At 40.9% G+C, this 16729-nt stretch overlaps 1 protein-coding gene across 4 annotated transcripts; it reads left to right on the top strand.

Moving 5' to 3' along the window:
• The first annotated feature begins 477 nt into the window (after window positions 1-477).
• On the top strand, window positions 478-7034 carry LOC123079621 (uncharacterized). 4 transcript variants are annotated; one of them, XR_006438055.1, is made up of 6 exons: window positions 478-665; window positions 767-1328; window positions 1418-1720; window positions 1803-2204; window positions 2287-2397; window positions 6787-7034. XR_006438055.1 is itself a non-coding variant. In XM_044502416.1 (5 exons), exons 1-3 carry the CDS (start codon window positions 1185-1187, stop codon window positions 1941-1943), a joined length of 591 nt encoding a protein of 196 aa, XP_044358351.1. In that variant the 5' UTR covers window positions 964-1184; the 3' UTR covers window positions 1944-2204; window positions 2287-2397; window positions 6787-7034. The 4 variants fall into 4 exon arrangements, 1 of the variants encoding a protein (XP_044358351.1); XR_006438054.1 differs by having other exon boundaries at window positions 1415-1720; XR_006438056.1 differs by lacking the exon at window positions 6787-7034 and adding an exon at window positions 2769-4554 and having other exon boundaries at window positions 1415-1720.
• The last annotated feature ends 9695 nt before the right edge of the window (window positions 7035-16729 follow it).

Below are 16729 nucleotides of genomic sequence, written 5' to 3'. Positions count from 1 at the left end.
CAGGGGGGAGAGATTAGATGCTTTGTGATTTGTGAATGCCACGTGTCATCCATCAGGGCGGGTCTTACCTGCTAACCGTGAGACCTGGTCTCATATAATTTTTTTCCTTAAGGAGGGACCTGCCCATGTTGACCTCCTTATCTCCGCTCGAGGGCATGTTTACGAAAAAAATCATATACGACCAGGTCGTACGCCTCGCTACCTTAGACCCATTCCGATCCAGGACACATGTTAATACCGATCTCAAAGCACTAGTCCTCGATTACGACTGAGAGGGTTCTTGGATCCAAGGGACTATTTTTAGTTTGACTAAAAATAGTCTTTTTTAGAGGCTAAAGTTTCAAGCACCCCTGACTAAAGAGAGGCTAGAACTAGTTTTGAGACTAAATATTTTTAGCCAGGGGAACCCTACTAAAATATGGATTAGCCCTCCCTCTCCTTGTTTAATTCCTCTCTTTAACACAGCCGGCTCCCCTCCTGTTCCTTCGTCTCCCCCTCGAGCGCTCCTCCCCCCCTCCCTGTTCTGTTCGTGCGAGGAAGAAAGCAGCGGGACTCCGCAGGACGCGCCGGGCCCCCGCAGGACGCGCCGGCGGCCGCCTCCACCTCCGCTGATCGCCGCCGGCTCGGCCTACCGCCGCGCCTCCGCCTCCGCCTACCCGATTAAGGTGAGACTGAAGGCTAAGATCCATCCGCCATGGACGGCGCCGTTCGATTTCTTTAGTTTTGTGCTTGTTTTTCCATTAATCGGATGAGAGTCTTGTCTCAGATCCATCCGCCATATGCATGGACGGCGCCCCGTTCGATTTCTTGTCTCAAACGGAATAGTCTGGTGCTGCTGCGGAGGCCATGGACGGCGAAGGGTGGGGCTTGACGCCGCCTCATCTCCGGCGTGATAGTTCCGGCGGCCGCGTTCCGAGGGCCGGGAACGTCGCCGCACCGCGCATGGACCTGGGGAACCTTGACCTCAACGCCGACTGCGGCGCCGCCTCGTACCCCGACATGACCATGTACACGCATATCCTTCAACGGGACAGCGGCTCCGGTCAAGGTTTCCCCCCACAGAGGGCAAGATCAGATGGCTTGCCGCTGCGAGGTCGTCCACCTCGCAAGGTCTGTCCGTAGCGAGGGCACCAGGTGCTCGCGGCAAGGCCGTCGTGGTGCCGGGGGGAGGTGATGCTGCTGCCATGCGAGTTGCTGCACGTCGTGGGGGTTCAAATGGCGCGAGCAGCAGCAGGCAGCCGCAGGTAGCGCCGATTCCGGTGGATGATGATGACGGCATCGAAGAAGACGAAGATGAAGATGAGAACACGCTGAACCAGCATAGGAAGGTATACAATTTTCTTTGAAATTCTGCTCACACCATTTCTTTGAAACAGAGAGATTTAGGATGTTTACTTATGCATATTTCTTTTAGAAGCCAAAAAGCAAGGCTAATTGGACCGACGAAAATACGTACATTTTGTGTGAGTTAGCTTGTGAGGAGATAGAGGATGGCAATTTTACTGCTAAAGTTTGGACCAGTCAGGGTTACAAAAATATTATGGAGAAATATTATCAAAAGACAAAATTGTGGCATCTAGGGAGGGAAGTGAAGAACAAAATCCAGAACCTGAAGGGTGTGTACAATGATTGGGTATGGTTGCAGCAACAAACCGGATGCGGCCGCGGCGAACATGGAGAAGTTACGGCAACTACAGCTTGGTGGGAGAGGGAGATCAAGGTACGACAACTAAAGCTTTTTCAATGACAAGTACATGAGCAATGGAGACATATGCTAATGTTGTACAAATACTATTTTGCAGAGTAGACCAAATCTCAAGAAATTTAGAAAGGGTAACCCTGAGTACATTGGACTGTTGCATGAGGTAGCTGTGGATGGTACTTCTGCTTACGTACCTGGGCGACCAGAGATCCTGAATTCAGAGTTGTGCATGAAAGGTTAAGAAATGCTCAGTGGCATCCATGGTTCAATGACAGCATTGGGGCAATAGATGGGACTCATGTGCAAGTTGTGGTGCCACCTACCAAGATTCCGCAGTACTTAAACAGACATGGCTACTGTAGTCAGAATGTTATGGTTGTATGTGATTTCAACATGAGATTCACTTTCGTTCTTGCCGGGTGGCCTGGATCGGTTCATGATATGAGGCCCTTCAAGGATGCCCTTAGCCGGTTTAGTCACAAGTTTCCTCATCCACCTCCAGGTACCATACTTCACATTCAATACATGATTGAATTGTGTATACATTGACACTGACTTTGACTGAAATGCATTGCCATCAATAGAAATTTTTTATCTTGTTGACTCGGGCTACCCCAACAAGGCGGATTATCTTGCACCATATAGGGGGCAGAAGTACCATTTCCAAGAGTTCCATCAAGGCACCATGCCGAGAGGTAAAAAAGAGCACTTCAACTACACTCATTCTAGACTACGCAATGTCATTGAGCGTTCTTTTGGAGTCTTGAAAAATAAGTTGAGGATCCTTTTTAAAATACAAAGTTATCCTCTACACAAGCAAACAAAAATTATTGTTGCATGTATGGCCTTGCACAATTTTATCCGCGAAAGTCAGTTGGCGGATAAAGAATTCGACAGGTGTGATAGAGATGAGAATTATCAACCTCTCCTTGAGGAAACAAGGAGGAGGCGTTGTAACAGGAGGGATCTAAAAATAGAAAATTTTAGTTCCATTATTTTTAGTCATGGGACTAAAACGTATCCAAGCACCCTCTGAGCCAGGCCTTAATCCTGATTCACACTGAAGCTGTGTAGGTTTTGCACAACCTCTGCGGCAACAGCGGCCATGCGGCGGATAGGACGGTGAGGAGGACGCGCAGAACTCTAGGGAATTCCGAACTCTAGACGGCGGCGGCGACGAGAGGTCGTGCAGAACTCTAGACTTCCTGTGGGATTAGACTAGCCACAATGGGTAGTTGGCATGTTACTACTCTATGTTAATACCTCTATAGTGGGGAGTAACATATTTGTGGTAACATGCAATACTTCATTTATTATGCTATAGACTCATCTTGCCTTGATATGTGCGATGTTACTCATACTAGTAGTAACTAGCTATGTTACTACATGTCTCTCTTTCTTCATTTATTGCTTGCCACATCATCTATTTTATCTAGATATGTGTGATGTTACCACTGTGGGTAGTCTTAATAATGGCCGGTTGGAAATCAGAATTAAGGCTTGGCTGGATATAATCGGGGACTAGTGCTTTGAGATAGGTACTGACACGTGTCGTGAATCTGAATGGCGTAGCGAGGCGTACGACCTAGTAGTATAAGATTTTTTCCCATGTTTACGTTGGCGCGCAGGAACGGGCAACGATCAGGAGTGCTAATAAATACACCGATATCGAGATGGGCTCACAGGATTTGTGACTTGTTGTCGTGTGCAGTAAAGAGAAAGTGAGCGCCAATTTCTATTTGACGCTTATTACGTTAAGATGTCGTTGTTTCGCACAAGGAACCGAGCGAGGGAAGTTCAGATGTGCTAACCCATTTAAGCTATTATTATACATCCACAAATAGCGGTTTTGTGAACCTTTCTTTCATTTCTGATTTTTTTTCTTTACCTGCTTTTGGTTTCTTTACTTAAAAAAAACAAAATGTAAGCGTTTAAAAAATATTCATGGTTTTTCTAGAAAATGTTCAAAATTTCAAAAACATGTTGTTTTTCAGAAATGTTCTCAAATTTAAAATATTGTTCACTTTTAAAACTATATATATATATATATGTAATAATATTTTATATATTCATATTTTGAAAATAAAAAATCAATCTGAAGTAAGTAAAACAGAAGAAGAAAATGTGTCGCAACAAGAAGAACGTCTTGCTATAGGACAATCAGGCTCGCTCGCTATGCGTCGACCTAGTCAGGAAGGATGTCCCGTGCGAAATAACGACTATTTGACGCCACTAGCATCAAATGGCGTCAAATAGGAGCACTCAGAGTGGGCGGTGGGGGAGAAAGGAGAGGCGATGAAGGGATGGGTTAAGCCTCTTGGCATACTATCATGGTATGTCCTCCCTCCGCCCCTTAATATCAGACGTCTTTGCATTTGAACTGCAAAAACGTCTTATATTATGGGACAGAGGTAGTATATTTTTGGGGTAATATTGACTAAAGATTATTAGGCTCAAATCCAAATCAGATGATACGATGGTATTTATTTAATTTATACTAAAACCTTCCAATTAATGCACGTGGCCAGCGATGTCTCTCCAGGGAGCTCCTATTCAGCGACCCGTGCGGTGGAAATCGAGGAAGCGTGCGCTTTTGGGCCGGCCCATGTAGGGGGCAGGCGCCACTGTTTATTTATTTATTTTTTCTATTTTTTTGCTTCTATAAAATTGTTTGGGATTTCGAAAAAAAATCGAATTTAAAAATGTTAGTGATTTAAAAAAACGTTCGCAAATTCAAAAAAATATGAATTTAGAAAATGAAAAAAAAAATCACAAATTCAATAAATGGTCATGAAATTGAAAACATGTTCATGAATAAATCAAATGTTTGCACATAGAAAAAATGTCTACCCGAGCATATCAAAGAACATTTTGACGAAGTGTAGGTCCATGTCCATTAAAGGAGAGGTCGTTTGCACGTCAACGGTAAAAAAAAATCATTACCCTTGCTTACTCTAAGCTTAGGGAGGTTCCTCTTTCTTTACTGGCCTTTAAGAAATTGCACTTTCTCTTTTCATTTTATAATTTATTTTGAGATTAGTTCTTACAAAATTCAAAGCTTGGGGAAGTTACTTTTGCATTTGTAGTCTTGTGCAATGATCTTCATCTGACAAATGCTATGCAATCATGTTTTCACTGTTTGACATGCTTGCTTAGGTATGATTGGTCTGTATTCGCATAAGGGAATCACTTGCGCAAGTCAGTCCCCATATTGCCAAGTTAATGTTTCTATGCACTTTGTTCAAGTTTTTGCTTATCTTGGAAACAATCTTGTGATCGTCTAAAAGACATTGCCATGACCTATACTTTTTCGAAAGAAAAGAAAAATGACGATTGAATAATTTTTTCGAGACTTGTTAGATTTTTTTTAAAACAAAAAGTTATGGAGTACCTCAACCACATAGTGTTTACAACAAGAGGTCGGGGGTAGGGAAAAGAGTCGAGTCGATCGGCCGGGAGAAGCAAAACGAAATCCGGACTTAATAGTTCTTGCTTTGGTCGTTATTTATACAGAATCAATAGTCCATAATATTTAAGATTATGCCAAAACCTATGTTGCAATACATGACGTTTCAGCTTCTTGCTGGTTCCATGGCCTTGTCACCTTATGTTGTTTTATGCCACATGGGTGTGACTTCGTCGCCTCTCTTGAGTTTATGTCGAGGACTCCGCTGGCCAATGAACAATCCACCAGACTTTTCGCTCGGATTACGGCCATGAATTTTTAACGTTAGTAGTGCAACACTACATCAATTATTATTCGATTTTTCTCTTGAGAGTGCGTGTATGTGGTAATAAAAGAATATTGATCATTGCGCTCGAAAGAGACAATTCTTGGTCCATTGTATTCAAACATAAGCCACAGTGAAACCCCCTCATTTGTATTTCGCCTTTTGGCATAATCTTGAGAACTTGGAGATACCTATTCTGGATGCGTCACAACTGAAGTAATTACTTGAGAGCTTTGACTTGAAAACCTTACTGGGCATGAATGACGGATATTCCCTTTTGCTCCTACGTGCATATGCACCCATTGTCGAAATACACATTTCGAAAAGTTGAAAAATTCGGAACAAAAATCCCGCGTGTATATCCGGACATTTTATGTCCGTTCACAAGGTTTCGGTGAAAAACGACATTTTTTGTGGCTTGTGTAAAAAAGACAATTTCTGATGTTCATTCTAACTATTCATGAGGCATTTCTTTATCTTTTTTACACAAGCCACAAAAAACGTCGTTTTTCACCGAAACCTTGCGAACGGACATAAAATGTCCGGATATACACGCGGGATTTTTGTTCCGAATTTTTCAACTTTTCAAAATGTGTGTTTTCGACAATGGGTGCATATGCACCTAGGAGCAAAAAAGCAGCGTCCGCATGAATGAGCTATATCTTTACTTTCTTGACAACTTTATGTGCTCAAGTTTGTTTGGAAAGAAAAACAACAAAAAGAGATGAATATACTACTTCCTCTGTTCCTAAATATAAGTCTTTGTAGAGATTCCATTAGGAACCACATACGGATGTATATAGATGCATTTTAAGCGTAGATTCATTCATTTTGCTTCGTATGTAGTTCATTTAGTGGAATCTCTAGAAAGACTTACATTTAGGAACAGAGGGAGTATTAAGTAAGAGGATCCAAGTATTTGTTTTCATGCTAAATTAAACTTTGATATGAAGCATAGATACTTGTTGAAGCTCTAAGTGGATTGGATGTCAAAATAGATTATATAACTGAGCATGTGCTACCTTGTACAAATATGTTCTATCATGCTTAGAGCTTGCATAGAAGACAAGGATACGCTTCTGGGTAACAATTTTTATTGATGAGCTAGATGGACAACTCTAGTTTACCGACCTTGTTGCTCGAGGACGAGTAAAGTTTAATATTGGGAAGGTTGATGAGTGGATTTTATGCATAACTTTTAGAGTATATTTTAGTGCCAAAATCACTCATATCATATCCATCTAGCACTTATTCATGTCCTCAATGTATAGTTTCCGCTATTTACTTGTTTTACCGAGTTTGTTGCACAAATTTTATTTTTATTAGTTTCCTTTTGTATTGGGGTCTTTGTAGGTATGTTGGCATGTACATGGACTTGGCACATCAAAAGCACCAAGTTGGAGTCATGGCGGAGAAGTTCCAGGCATCAGATTAAGGCCCTATAGACTTTTTGATGTTTTAACATTTATTAAAGTTACAAAATTGAATATCTAAGGCCACTGGCACATCGGGATTTTCACTAGCAATCCAATGATCCCAAAAATGTCAACATTGTAGTTCATATGAAGAAATGACGACCAAAATACGAAAGTGCTCCCGAAGTCTAGAATGAACGATGACATGTGGTTCATGTGCTCGCGCACATACCGGCGCTCGTACTAGAGGCCGACGCTGCAGTAATTCGGCCATAACTTACCCGATTTTGCTCCAATTTTATCTCAGTTTGTTCCTACGGGATCCTTGACGACTAAGGCTTGTTTTGGGATAGGATTTAACTCCCCTAGAACCCTTGGATGAAAGGAGGAGATGCGACATCCACGGAGGAGACCCGAGGAGGCCTCCTATAAATCCACCTCCAACCCTAGCCACCGGGAATCAGGATCTTCATCCTCCACAATAGTTTCATCTGCCACTTCCACACCTTCATAGCAACAACACCATCATAGGGAGAGGGCCAAGCCAAGAAGGAGGAGAGGAGACGCCTCCCATGTCCTTCGGTCGGTGCCATCTCCATCAACACCGCCGCCATGCTCCTCTCCACCTCTAACATGATGTTGGCTTGTAACTTGTCTCTACCCTCTATGTACACCATTGATAACCCACAAGTATAGGGGATCACAACAATTTTTGAGTGTAGAGTATTCAACCCAAATTTATAGATTCGACACAAGGGGAGCCAAACAATATTTGAAGGTATTAGCAGCTGAGTTGTCAATTTAACCACACCTGGAGATTAATTATCTGCAGAAAAGTGATCAGTAGCAAAGTAGTATGATAGTTTTGATAATAGTGACAGCAGCAATGGTAACAGTAACAGTGATAGCAGTAATTTGTAGCAAGTGTAACCGTGATGATAGCAGTAGTAACTTAGCAGAAACAATATAAGATAAATTCGTAGGCATTGGATCGGTGACTTGTTGGATGATATTCATCATGAGACAATTATAACCTAGGGCGATATGGCACTAACTTCAGTTCGTCAATATAATGTAGGCATGTATTCCGTAAATAGTCATACATGCTTATGGAAAGAACTTGCATGACATCTTTTGTCCTATCCTCCCGTGGCAGCAGGGTCCATATTGGAAACTAAGGGATATTAAGGCCTCCTTTTAATAGAGAACCAAAACAAAGCATTAACGCATAGTGAATACATGAACTCCTCAAACACGGTCATCACCGGGAGTGGGCCCGATTGTTGTCACTCCGGGGTTGCCGGATCATAACACGTAGTAGGTGACTATAACTTGCAAGATCGGATCTAAAACATGGATATAATTATGATAATATAAACGGTTCATATCTGAGTTCATGGCACCCGGGCCCAAAGTGACAAGCATTAAGCATAGCAAAGTCATAGCAACATCAATCTTAGAACATAGTGGATACTAGGGATCAAGCCCTAATAAAACTAACTCGATTACATGATGAATCTCATCCAACTCCTCACCGACCAGTGAGCCTACGAAGGAATTACTCACTCCCGGTGGGGAGCATCATGGAATTGGCGATGGAGAAGGGTTGGTGATGATGAAGAACGAAGATCCCCTTCTCCGGAGCCCCAAACGGCCTCCAGATCTGGCCTCCCGATGAAGAACAGGAGATGACGACGGCTCCGTCTCGTGGATCGCGATAATTCTTTGTCCCTGATTTTTTTTCTGGAAAAGCAGGAATTTATAGCGTCGGTTTCAGGGTCTACGGAGCCACCAGGTGAGGACAACCCTCCTGGGCACGCCAAGAGAGGGGGGCGCTCCCTGGTGGATTGTGCCCACCCAGGGGCCCCTCTCCGGTAGGTCTTGTCTCCAGAAATTCTTATATATCATATAAAAATTCTTCGCAAAGTTTCGTTCCATTCCGAGAACTTTTATTTCTGCACAAAAACAACACCATGGTAGTTTTGCTGAAAACAGCGTCAGTCCGGGGTTAGTTTCATTCAAATCATGCAAATTATAGTCCAAAACAAGAGGAAAAGCGTGAGAAAAAGTAGATACGTTGGAGACATATCAACTCCCCCAGCTTAAACCTTTGCTTGTCCTCAAGCAATTCAGTTGATAAACTGAAAGTGAAAAAGAAATTTTTTTACGAACTCTTTTGCTCTTGTTTGCATAAATAAGCTTAAACAGCACCCAGGTTTTCAGCCAACATTATAACTAACCATGCCGACAATAACTTTTAAAGATTATATTAACTCATATCAATGACATAATTAACTAGCGAGCAATAATAAGATATCTCAAACGGCAACACGTTGTCAAAATAACCATGATATAATATGACAATAGTGGTATCTCGCTAGCCCTTTCTGAGACCGTATAATATAAATGCAGAGCGCCTCCAAAGTTCAAGCAGCGACTTAACATTGTAATTCATGGTAGAAAAGATCCAGTCATGATGCACCCAACATTAGCTACACACAATGCATAAATCATGGCAGCTGTGCTCTCTCAGTTTCTGGCGCTTGTTTAAGAAGGTGATGACACAACATAAAAGTAAATAGATAGTCCCTTCGCAGAGGGAAGCAGTGATTTGCAGAGGTGTCAAAGCTCAGGTTTTAAAACAGAGGTAAATGATATTTTGAGACATGCACCCTTCTCATTTACTTCACGACCATCAGTTATCAATATCTTCCATGCTAAGCACACTAGTGGCGGTTCTCAAGCAATAAAAGTAAAGGTTTTGACTCCATTGGGAGTTTTTGTTTGATTATTTAAGAGATTAACTCTTTTTCATGTTTGCAGTTTGGGACTGGGCATCCCTATTACCGTCTTTTCCCGTGCGATGGCGAGTGAATAAACACTCAAACTGAGAATAACACGCTTAGCATGGAAGATACCGACCACCTCCTATCGTTCCATGAACGATCCAGGCACACAAAAAGGATATTTATTTAGAAGTTTTTAGAGGTGGCACATGCAAATTTACTTAGGACGGCAGGGTAATAGCGTATATAGGTAGGTATGGTGGACTCATCAGGAATAACTTTGAGTTCAAGGTTTTTAATGTACAAGCAGAATTCCCACTTAGTACAGGCGAAGACTAGCAATTAGATTGAGAAGCGGCCAGCTAGAGAGCAACAACAATCATAACCATGCATTATGCATAGGTAACATTGGACACTAGCATGAGTAGGATATGAACACCATGAACATAAATATCATAGAGGCTAGGTTGGTTTTGATTCAACTACATGCATGAACATGTGCCAAGTCAAGCCACTCGAACATTCAGAGGAGGATACCATATCGTCATACTACATCACAATCATTTTAACGCTATGTTGATATCCAAAATAAATCATTATCCACTCCTAGCTACTTATGCATGGCATGAGAAACTATAATATCTAATTGTCATTGCAAACATGTTTAATCATAATGGGCTGAATCACGGATACTAGGTTAAACATATTTACACAAACAGAACAAGTCGAGTTCATACCCGTTTCTCTCTGCCATGGCCAGTTCACCGAATATCGTCATTATTGCCTTTCACTTGCACGACCGAACGATAAGAAAATAATAATAGTGCGAGAGTGTCGTGGACTAAGCTGGAATCTGCAAACATTTTATTCAAAAGGAGAAGACAAGGTAAAATGTGCTCTTTATTAGTTCAACAGTTATTCATATGAGAGCCACTCAACATTTTCATCATGGTCTTCTCCTCGGTACAACTCGAATAAAAAGAAAAGAAATTCAGAGAAACACACTGAAATGTTTTTGGAGTTTTTGGTTTTCTTGAACAAGGAAATAAAAGGGAAAAGCAAAAACGAGAAAAACTATTTACACGGGAAAGCTCCCAACAAGCAAAAGAAGAATAGGGAAATATTTTTGGGTTTTCTTTTTAATATTACTACTAAGCATGCATAGAAAGTAAATTACTACAACTATTTTTTTTTTTGGTTTTTCTAAAGTTTTTCAAACTCACAAAAAGAAAGCAAGAAAATAAATTTAAGCATGGATGGTACAATAAAAAAGTGTGAACACCGACAAGTAGAATGATATGTGGACATGAATATAATGTCGCTAAGAACACGTACTCCCTCAAGCTTAGGCTTTTGGCCTAACTTGGTAGTAGATCAGTAGTCTGGATAGTAGTCGGCATGGTAGCTCACGGAGGCTCTTGGTGTGGATGCCTCGGCCTGCCGTGCTGCCTCCACTATTGCGTTGTGCGCTTGAGCCTCGCTCTCAAGAACAAAATATTTTCCTTTGCTGTGATAGTCAAAAAGAGCAGGCGCAGGAAAATATGTATGCACAACAGATTTTTGGTTAAACAATAGATTATAAGTGAAGTTATCAACCTTTCCCTTGAGAATCTTATGCTCTTTTAATGTGTTAAAATCTAAATACTGCGTGGGTAGGATAGGTTCAAAGGGCAAAGGTGAAACACCCAGCCCACGTGCTAAACGCGTGGCATAAATTCCACCATAGAACCAGCCACTATTAGCGTTGTGCTGAAGTCTACGTGCAACAATAGCTCCAAGGTTATAGTTCCTTTCACCAGTGAGAGCGGTGCAAAAATGAGGTTCAAGTCTGGCGCACAAAGTGTGCTACAGTCTTGCTTGCCTACTATGCATTTTCTGTTAAATAATGCAAAATACTGAATTGCGGGAAAATGAATGCTCTTTATTCTTCCTTGATGCCCACACGCATCATATATTCATCGCAAGGCCATAAGCATGTTTTGGTGGCGGCATCTCGTGTGGAACTTTCACTTGGTTCTACATAAGACCGCGGGCAGAACTGTCACTAGAAGATGCCCCCGAGGATCGCCTCCTCGAGGAACTCCTTCCAAATAGGTTCATCATGTCCGCGTACAAATTTCTGAAAATAAAAAATTTTGGTGACAAAAATTTGTCAACAAAACTTTATTAAGTTGATAGCAACTACTCACAGGGATACATAGAGGCCATAGCAAGCATTCAAACTACTTAGAACACTAAGAATTCAACATGCAAGCTCATCTACAGTAGCACCAAGAGTAGCTACTTATTCAAACTATAAACCACAAACAAAAACTAATTGGACAAACGGTGGAGTCACATACCAAGCAACAATCCCCTGAAACAGTTTCTAAAACGGAGCTTCGAGCAAAGAGATCGAAATCCACGGGTTTGAGAGCAAGAACACGGGAGAGAGAGCAATGGAGAATTTTTTCTAGAGGTAAGTGATGATGTGGGATGAAGAGGTAAGTGAGGGGGCCCAGGTGGGGACCACAACCCACCAGGGTGCGCCTGGGGGCGCGCCCAGGTGGGTTGTGCCCACCTGGTGCACCTCCCTTTGATATTATTTGCACCAGAAATTCAGAAATATTCAGAAAAAATTCGTATTAAATTTTCAGGGCATTCTGAGAACTTTTATTTTTGGATCATTTTTTTATTGCATGGGAAATTCAGAAAACAGACAAAACATGGCATTTTATTTTATTTAACTAATAAAAACAAAAAACAAAAAGTAAGGACAGAAGGTAGTGCTTACTAAATTTATCGACTTCATACTGCTCAAAAATGATTCATTAATAAGGTTGATCAGGTCTTATTAACAACCACTTTCGATTAGCATGAAACCGAAGAACTTTCGTAAATCACTAAGTTACCTCAATGGGGATATGAATGTCCCCAACAATAAGCATTTCATATTTCTTTTTGACAGTAGGTATAGGTATTTGAAAACTTCCAATAGTGATTGTCGGAGATTTTTCAATAACATTAATACCATTCACTTGGAATTGTTTCTTCGGAAAGTGCACCGTATGCTCATTACCATTAATATGAAAAGTGACCTTGCTTTTATTGCAATCAATAACAGCCCCTGCAGTATTCAAGAAGGGTCTACCAAGGATAATCGACATGTTGTCGTCCTCGGGCATCTCAAGTATAACAAAGTCAGTCAAAATAGTAACATTAGCAACAACAACAGGCACATCCTCACAAATACCGATAGGTATGGCAGTTGATTTGTCAGCCATTTGCAAAGTATTTCAGTAGGTGTGAGTTTATTCAAGTCAAGTCTTTTATATAAAGAGAAAGGCATAACACTAACACCAGCTCCTAAATCACACAAAGCAGTTTTCACATAATTCTTTTTGATGGAGCAAGGTATAGTTGGTATTCCCGGATCTCCAAGTTTTTTAGGTACTCCATGTTTGAAAGTATAATTAGCAAGCATAGTGGAGATTCCATCTTCCGGTATTTTTCTCTTATTAGTGATGATTTCTTTCATATACTTTGCATAAGGAGGCATTTTCAGGATATCAGTCAAGCGAGTACGCAAAAAGACTGGCCTCAGCATTTCAGCAAAGCATTCAAATTCTTCATCATCTTTCTTTTTAGTTGACTTGGGTGGAAAAGGCATAGGTTTTTGAACCCACGGTTCTCTTTCTTTACCGTGTTTTCTAGCAATGAAGTCTCTTTTATCATATCTTTTGTTCTTAGATTGTGGGTTATCAAGATCAACAGGTGGTTCTATCTCAACATCATTATCTGGTTCTTTTTCATTTGGTTGAGAGTCTTCGTGAACATCAGCATTATCTTTTTCATTATCACTAGGTGGATGTTCATTGCCAGTTTGAGTTTTAGCATCAGAGATAGAATTTTCATTATCATTATTAGGAGGTTTCTCTATTTCAGGTTCACTAGAAGCATGCAAAGTCCTATCATTTTTCTTCTTCTTTTTCTATTTAGAAGGACTAGGTGCACTAGTGTTATTTCTTTGTGAGTCTTGTTCAATTCTTTTTGGGTGCCCCTCAGGATAAAATAATCCCTGAGTCATTTTACCTCCTCTAGTTGCAATTCTAACAGCAAAGTCATGCATATTATTATTCATTTCATCAAGTAATTCTCTTTGAGATTTAGCAACTTGTTCTAACTGGGTTTGAACCATAGAGGCATGTTTTCCAACACCTCTAACATCATTTGAGATTCTAAATAACAATTCACTCAAGCGAGCAATCATATTAGAATTATATTTCAACTATTTCATAACATTTGCATTGAAGTGATCTTGTTTTCTAATGTAGTTTTCAAACTCATAAAGGCATTGGCTAGGGTGCATATTGTGAGGATTATCTTTATCATTGAACTTCATTAAAGAATTTACCTCTACCACCTTAGGCCGTGATGGTGTATTAAGCCCATGTATTTCTTCAATAGGAGGTAAATTTTTAACATCCTCAGCTTTAATACATTTTCCTTCATAAATTTATTTGCCTCTTGCATATCTTCAGGACTGAGATATAATATACCCCTCTTCTTCGGAGTGGGTTTAGCCGGTGGTTCAGGAAGAGTCCAATCATCATAATTTTTCAATATGTTATTCAATAATTCTTCAGTTTGCCCAACAGTCCGCTCCCTGAAAACACAACCAGCACAACTATCTAGGAAGTCCCTAGAAGCATCGGTTAGTCCATTATAGAAGATATCAAGTATTTCATTTTTCTTAAGAGGATGATCAGGCAAAGCATTAAGTAACTGGCAAAGCCTCCCCCAAGCTTGGGGAGACTCTCTTCTTTAGTTTGCACAAAGTTAAATATTTCCTGTAAGGCAGCTTGTTTCTTATGAGCACGAAAATATTTTTCAAAGAAGTAATAAATCATATCCTGGGGACTACGCACACAACCAGGAGCAAGAGTATTGTACCAAGCTTTAGCATCACCCTTTAATGAGAACGGAAATAATTTGAGAATAAAGTAGTAGCGAGTTTTCTCATCATGAGTAAAAAGGGTGGCTATGTCATTCAACTTAGTAAGATGTGCCACAACAGTTTCAGTTTCATAACCATGAAAAGGATCAGATTCAACCAAAGTAATTAACTCTGGGTCGACAGAGAATTCATAATCCTTATCATCAATAAAGATAGGCGAAGTAGCAAACTTAGGATCATATTTCATTCTAGCATTCAGAGATTTTTCCTTATACTTGCATAATAATCTCTCTAGATCATCTCTATCCTTACAAGCAAGAATATCTCTAGTTGTTTCCTCATTCATAACATAACCTTCCGGTACCTTTGGCAATTCATATCTAGGAAGGCTAGTTCTAACAGGTGTTTCAGAAGTTTCAGTTTCAAACTCATCATCAGATTCAACAACATCATGTTGTATTACTCTAGCAATTTGTGCATCAAGAAAATCACCAAGTGGCACATCATCATTATCAAGCAAGGTATTAGCATCATCATGAGCATTATCCATAGCAGAAGTAGCATCATCAATAACTTGCGACATATCAGAATTAATAGCATGTGGTGGTGTTGCAAGTTTACTTATAACTGAAGGTGAATCTAAAGCAGAACTGGATGGCAGTTCCTTACCTCCCCTCGTCCTTGAGGGAAAATAGTAGTCTTAGCATCCTTCGGATTCTTCATAGTGATAAATTGATAATAATCCCAAGTGACTCAACAAATATATCTATGCTCCCCGGCAACGACGCCAGAAAAAGGTCTTGATAACCCACAAATATAGGGGATCGCAACAGTTTTCGAGGGTAGAGTATTCAACCCAAATTTATAGATTTGACACAAGGGGAGCCAAAGAATATTTGAAGGTATTAGCAGTTGAGTTGTCAATTCAACCACACCTGGAGATAAATTATGTGCAACAAAGTGATCAGTAGCAAAGTAGTATGATAGTTTTGATAATAGTGACAGCAGCAATGGTAACAGTAACAGTGATAACAGTAATTTGTAGCAAGTGTAACCATGATGATAGCAGTAGTAACTTAGCAGAAACAATATAAGATAAATTCGTAGGCATTGGATCGGTGACTTGTTGGATGATATTCATCATGAGACAATTATAACCTAGGGCGATATGGCACTAACTTCAGTTCGTCAATATAATGTAGGCATGTATTCCGTAAATAGTCATACGTGCTTATGGAAAGAACTTGCATGACATCTTTTGTCCTACCCTCCCGTGGCAGCAGGGTCCATATTGGAAACTAAGGGATATTAAGGCCTCCTTTTAATAGAGAACCAAAACAAAGCATTAACACATAGTGAATACATGAACTCCTCAAACACGGTCATCACCGGGAGTGGGCCCGATTGTTGTCACTCCGGGGTTGCCGGATCATAACACGTAGTAGGTGACTATAACTTGCAAGATCGGATCTAAAACATGGATATAATTATGATAATATAAACGGTTCATATCTGAGTTCATGGCACCTGGGCCCAAAGTGACAAGCATTAAGCATAGCAAAATCATAGCAACATCAATCTTAGAACATAGTGGATACTAGGGATCAAACCCTAACAAAATTAACTCGATTACATGATGAATCTCATCCAACTCCTCACCGACCAGCGAGCCTACGAAGGAATTACTCACTCCCGGTAAGGAGCATCATGGAATTGGCGATGGAGAAAGGTTGGTGATGATGAAGAACGAAGATCCCCCTCTCCGGAGCCCCAAACGGCCTCCAGATTTGGCCTCCCGATGAAGAACAGGAGGTGACGGCGGCTCCGTATCGTGGATCGTGATAATTCTTTCTCCTCGATTTTTCTGGAAAAATAGGAATTTATAGCGTCGGTTTCAGGGTCTGCGGGGCCACCAGGTGGGGACAACCCACCTGGGCGCGCCAGGAGAGGGGGGCGCGCCTTGGTGGGTTGTGCCCACCCAGGGGCCCCTCTCCGGTAGGTCTTGGCTCCAGAAATTCTTATATATCGTATAAAAATCCTCACAAAGTTTCGTTCCATTCCGAGAACTTTTATTTCTGCACAAAAGCAACACCATGGTAGTTCTGCTGAAAACAGGGTCAGTCCGGGGTTAGTTTCATTCAAATCGTGCAGATTAGAGT

The sequence above is a fragment of the Triticum aestivum genome, chromosome 3D (assembly GCF_018294505.1).
Source record: "Triticum aestivum cultivar Chinese Spring chromosome 3D, IWGSC CS RefSeq v2.1, whole genome shotgun sequence".
NCBI classification, from domain to species: Eukaryota; Viridiplantae; Streptophyta; class Magnoliopsida; order Poales; family Poaceae; genus Triticum; species Triticum aestivum.
Note: the sequence above shows the minus strand (reverse complement) of the source record. Positions and strands in the feature narration are given on the sequence as shown.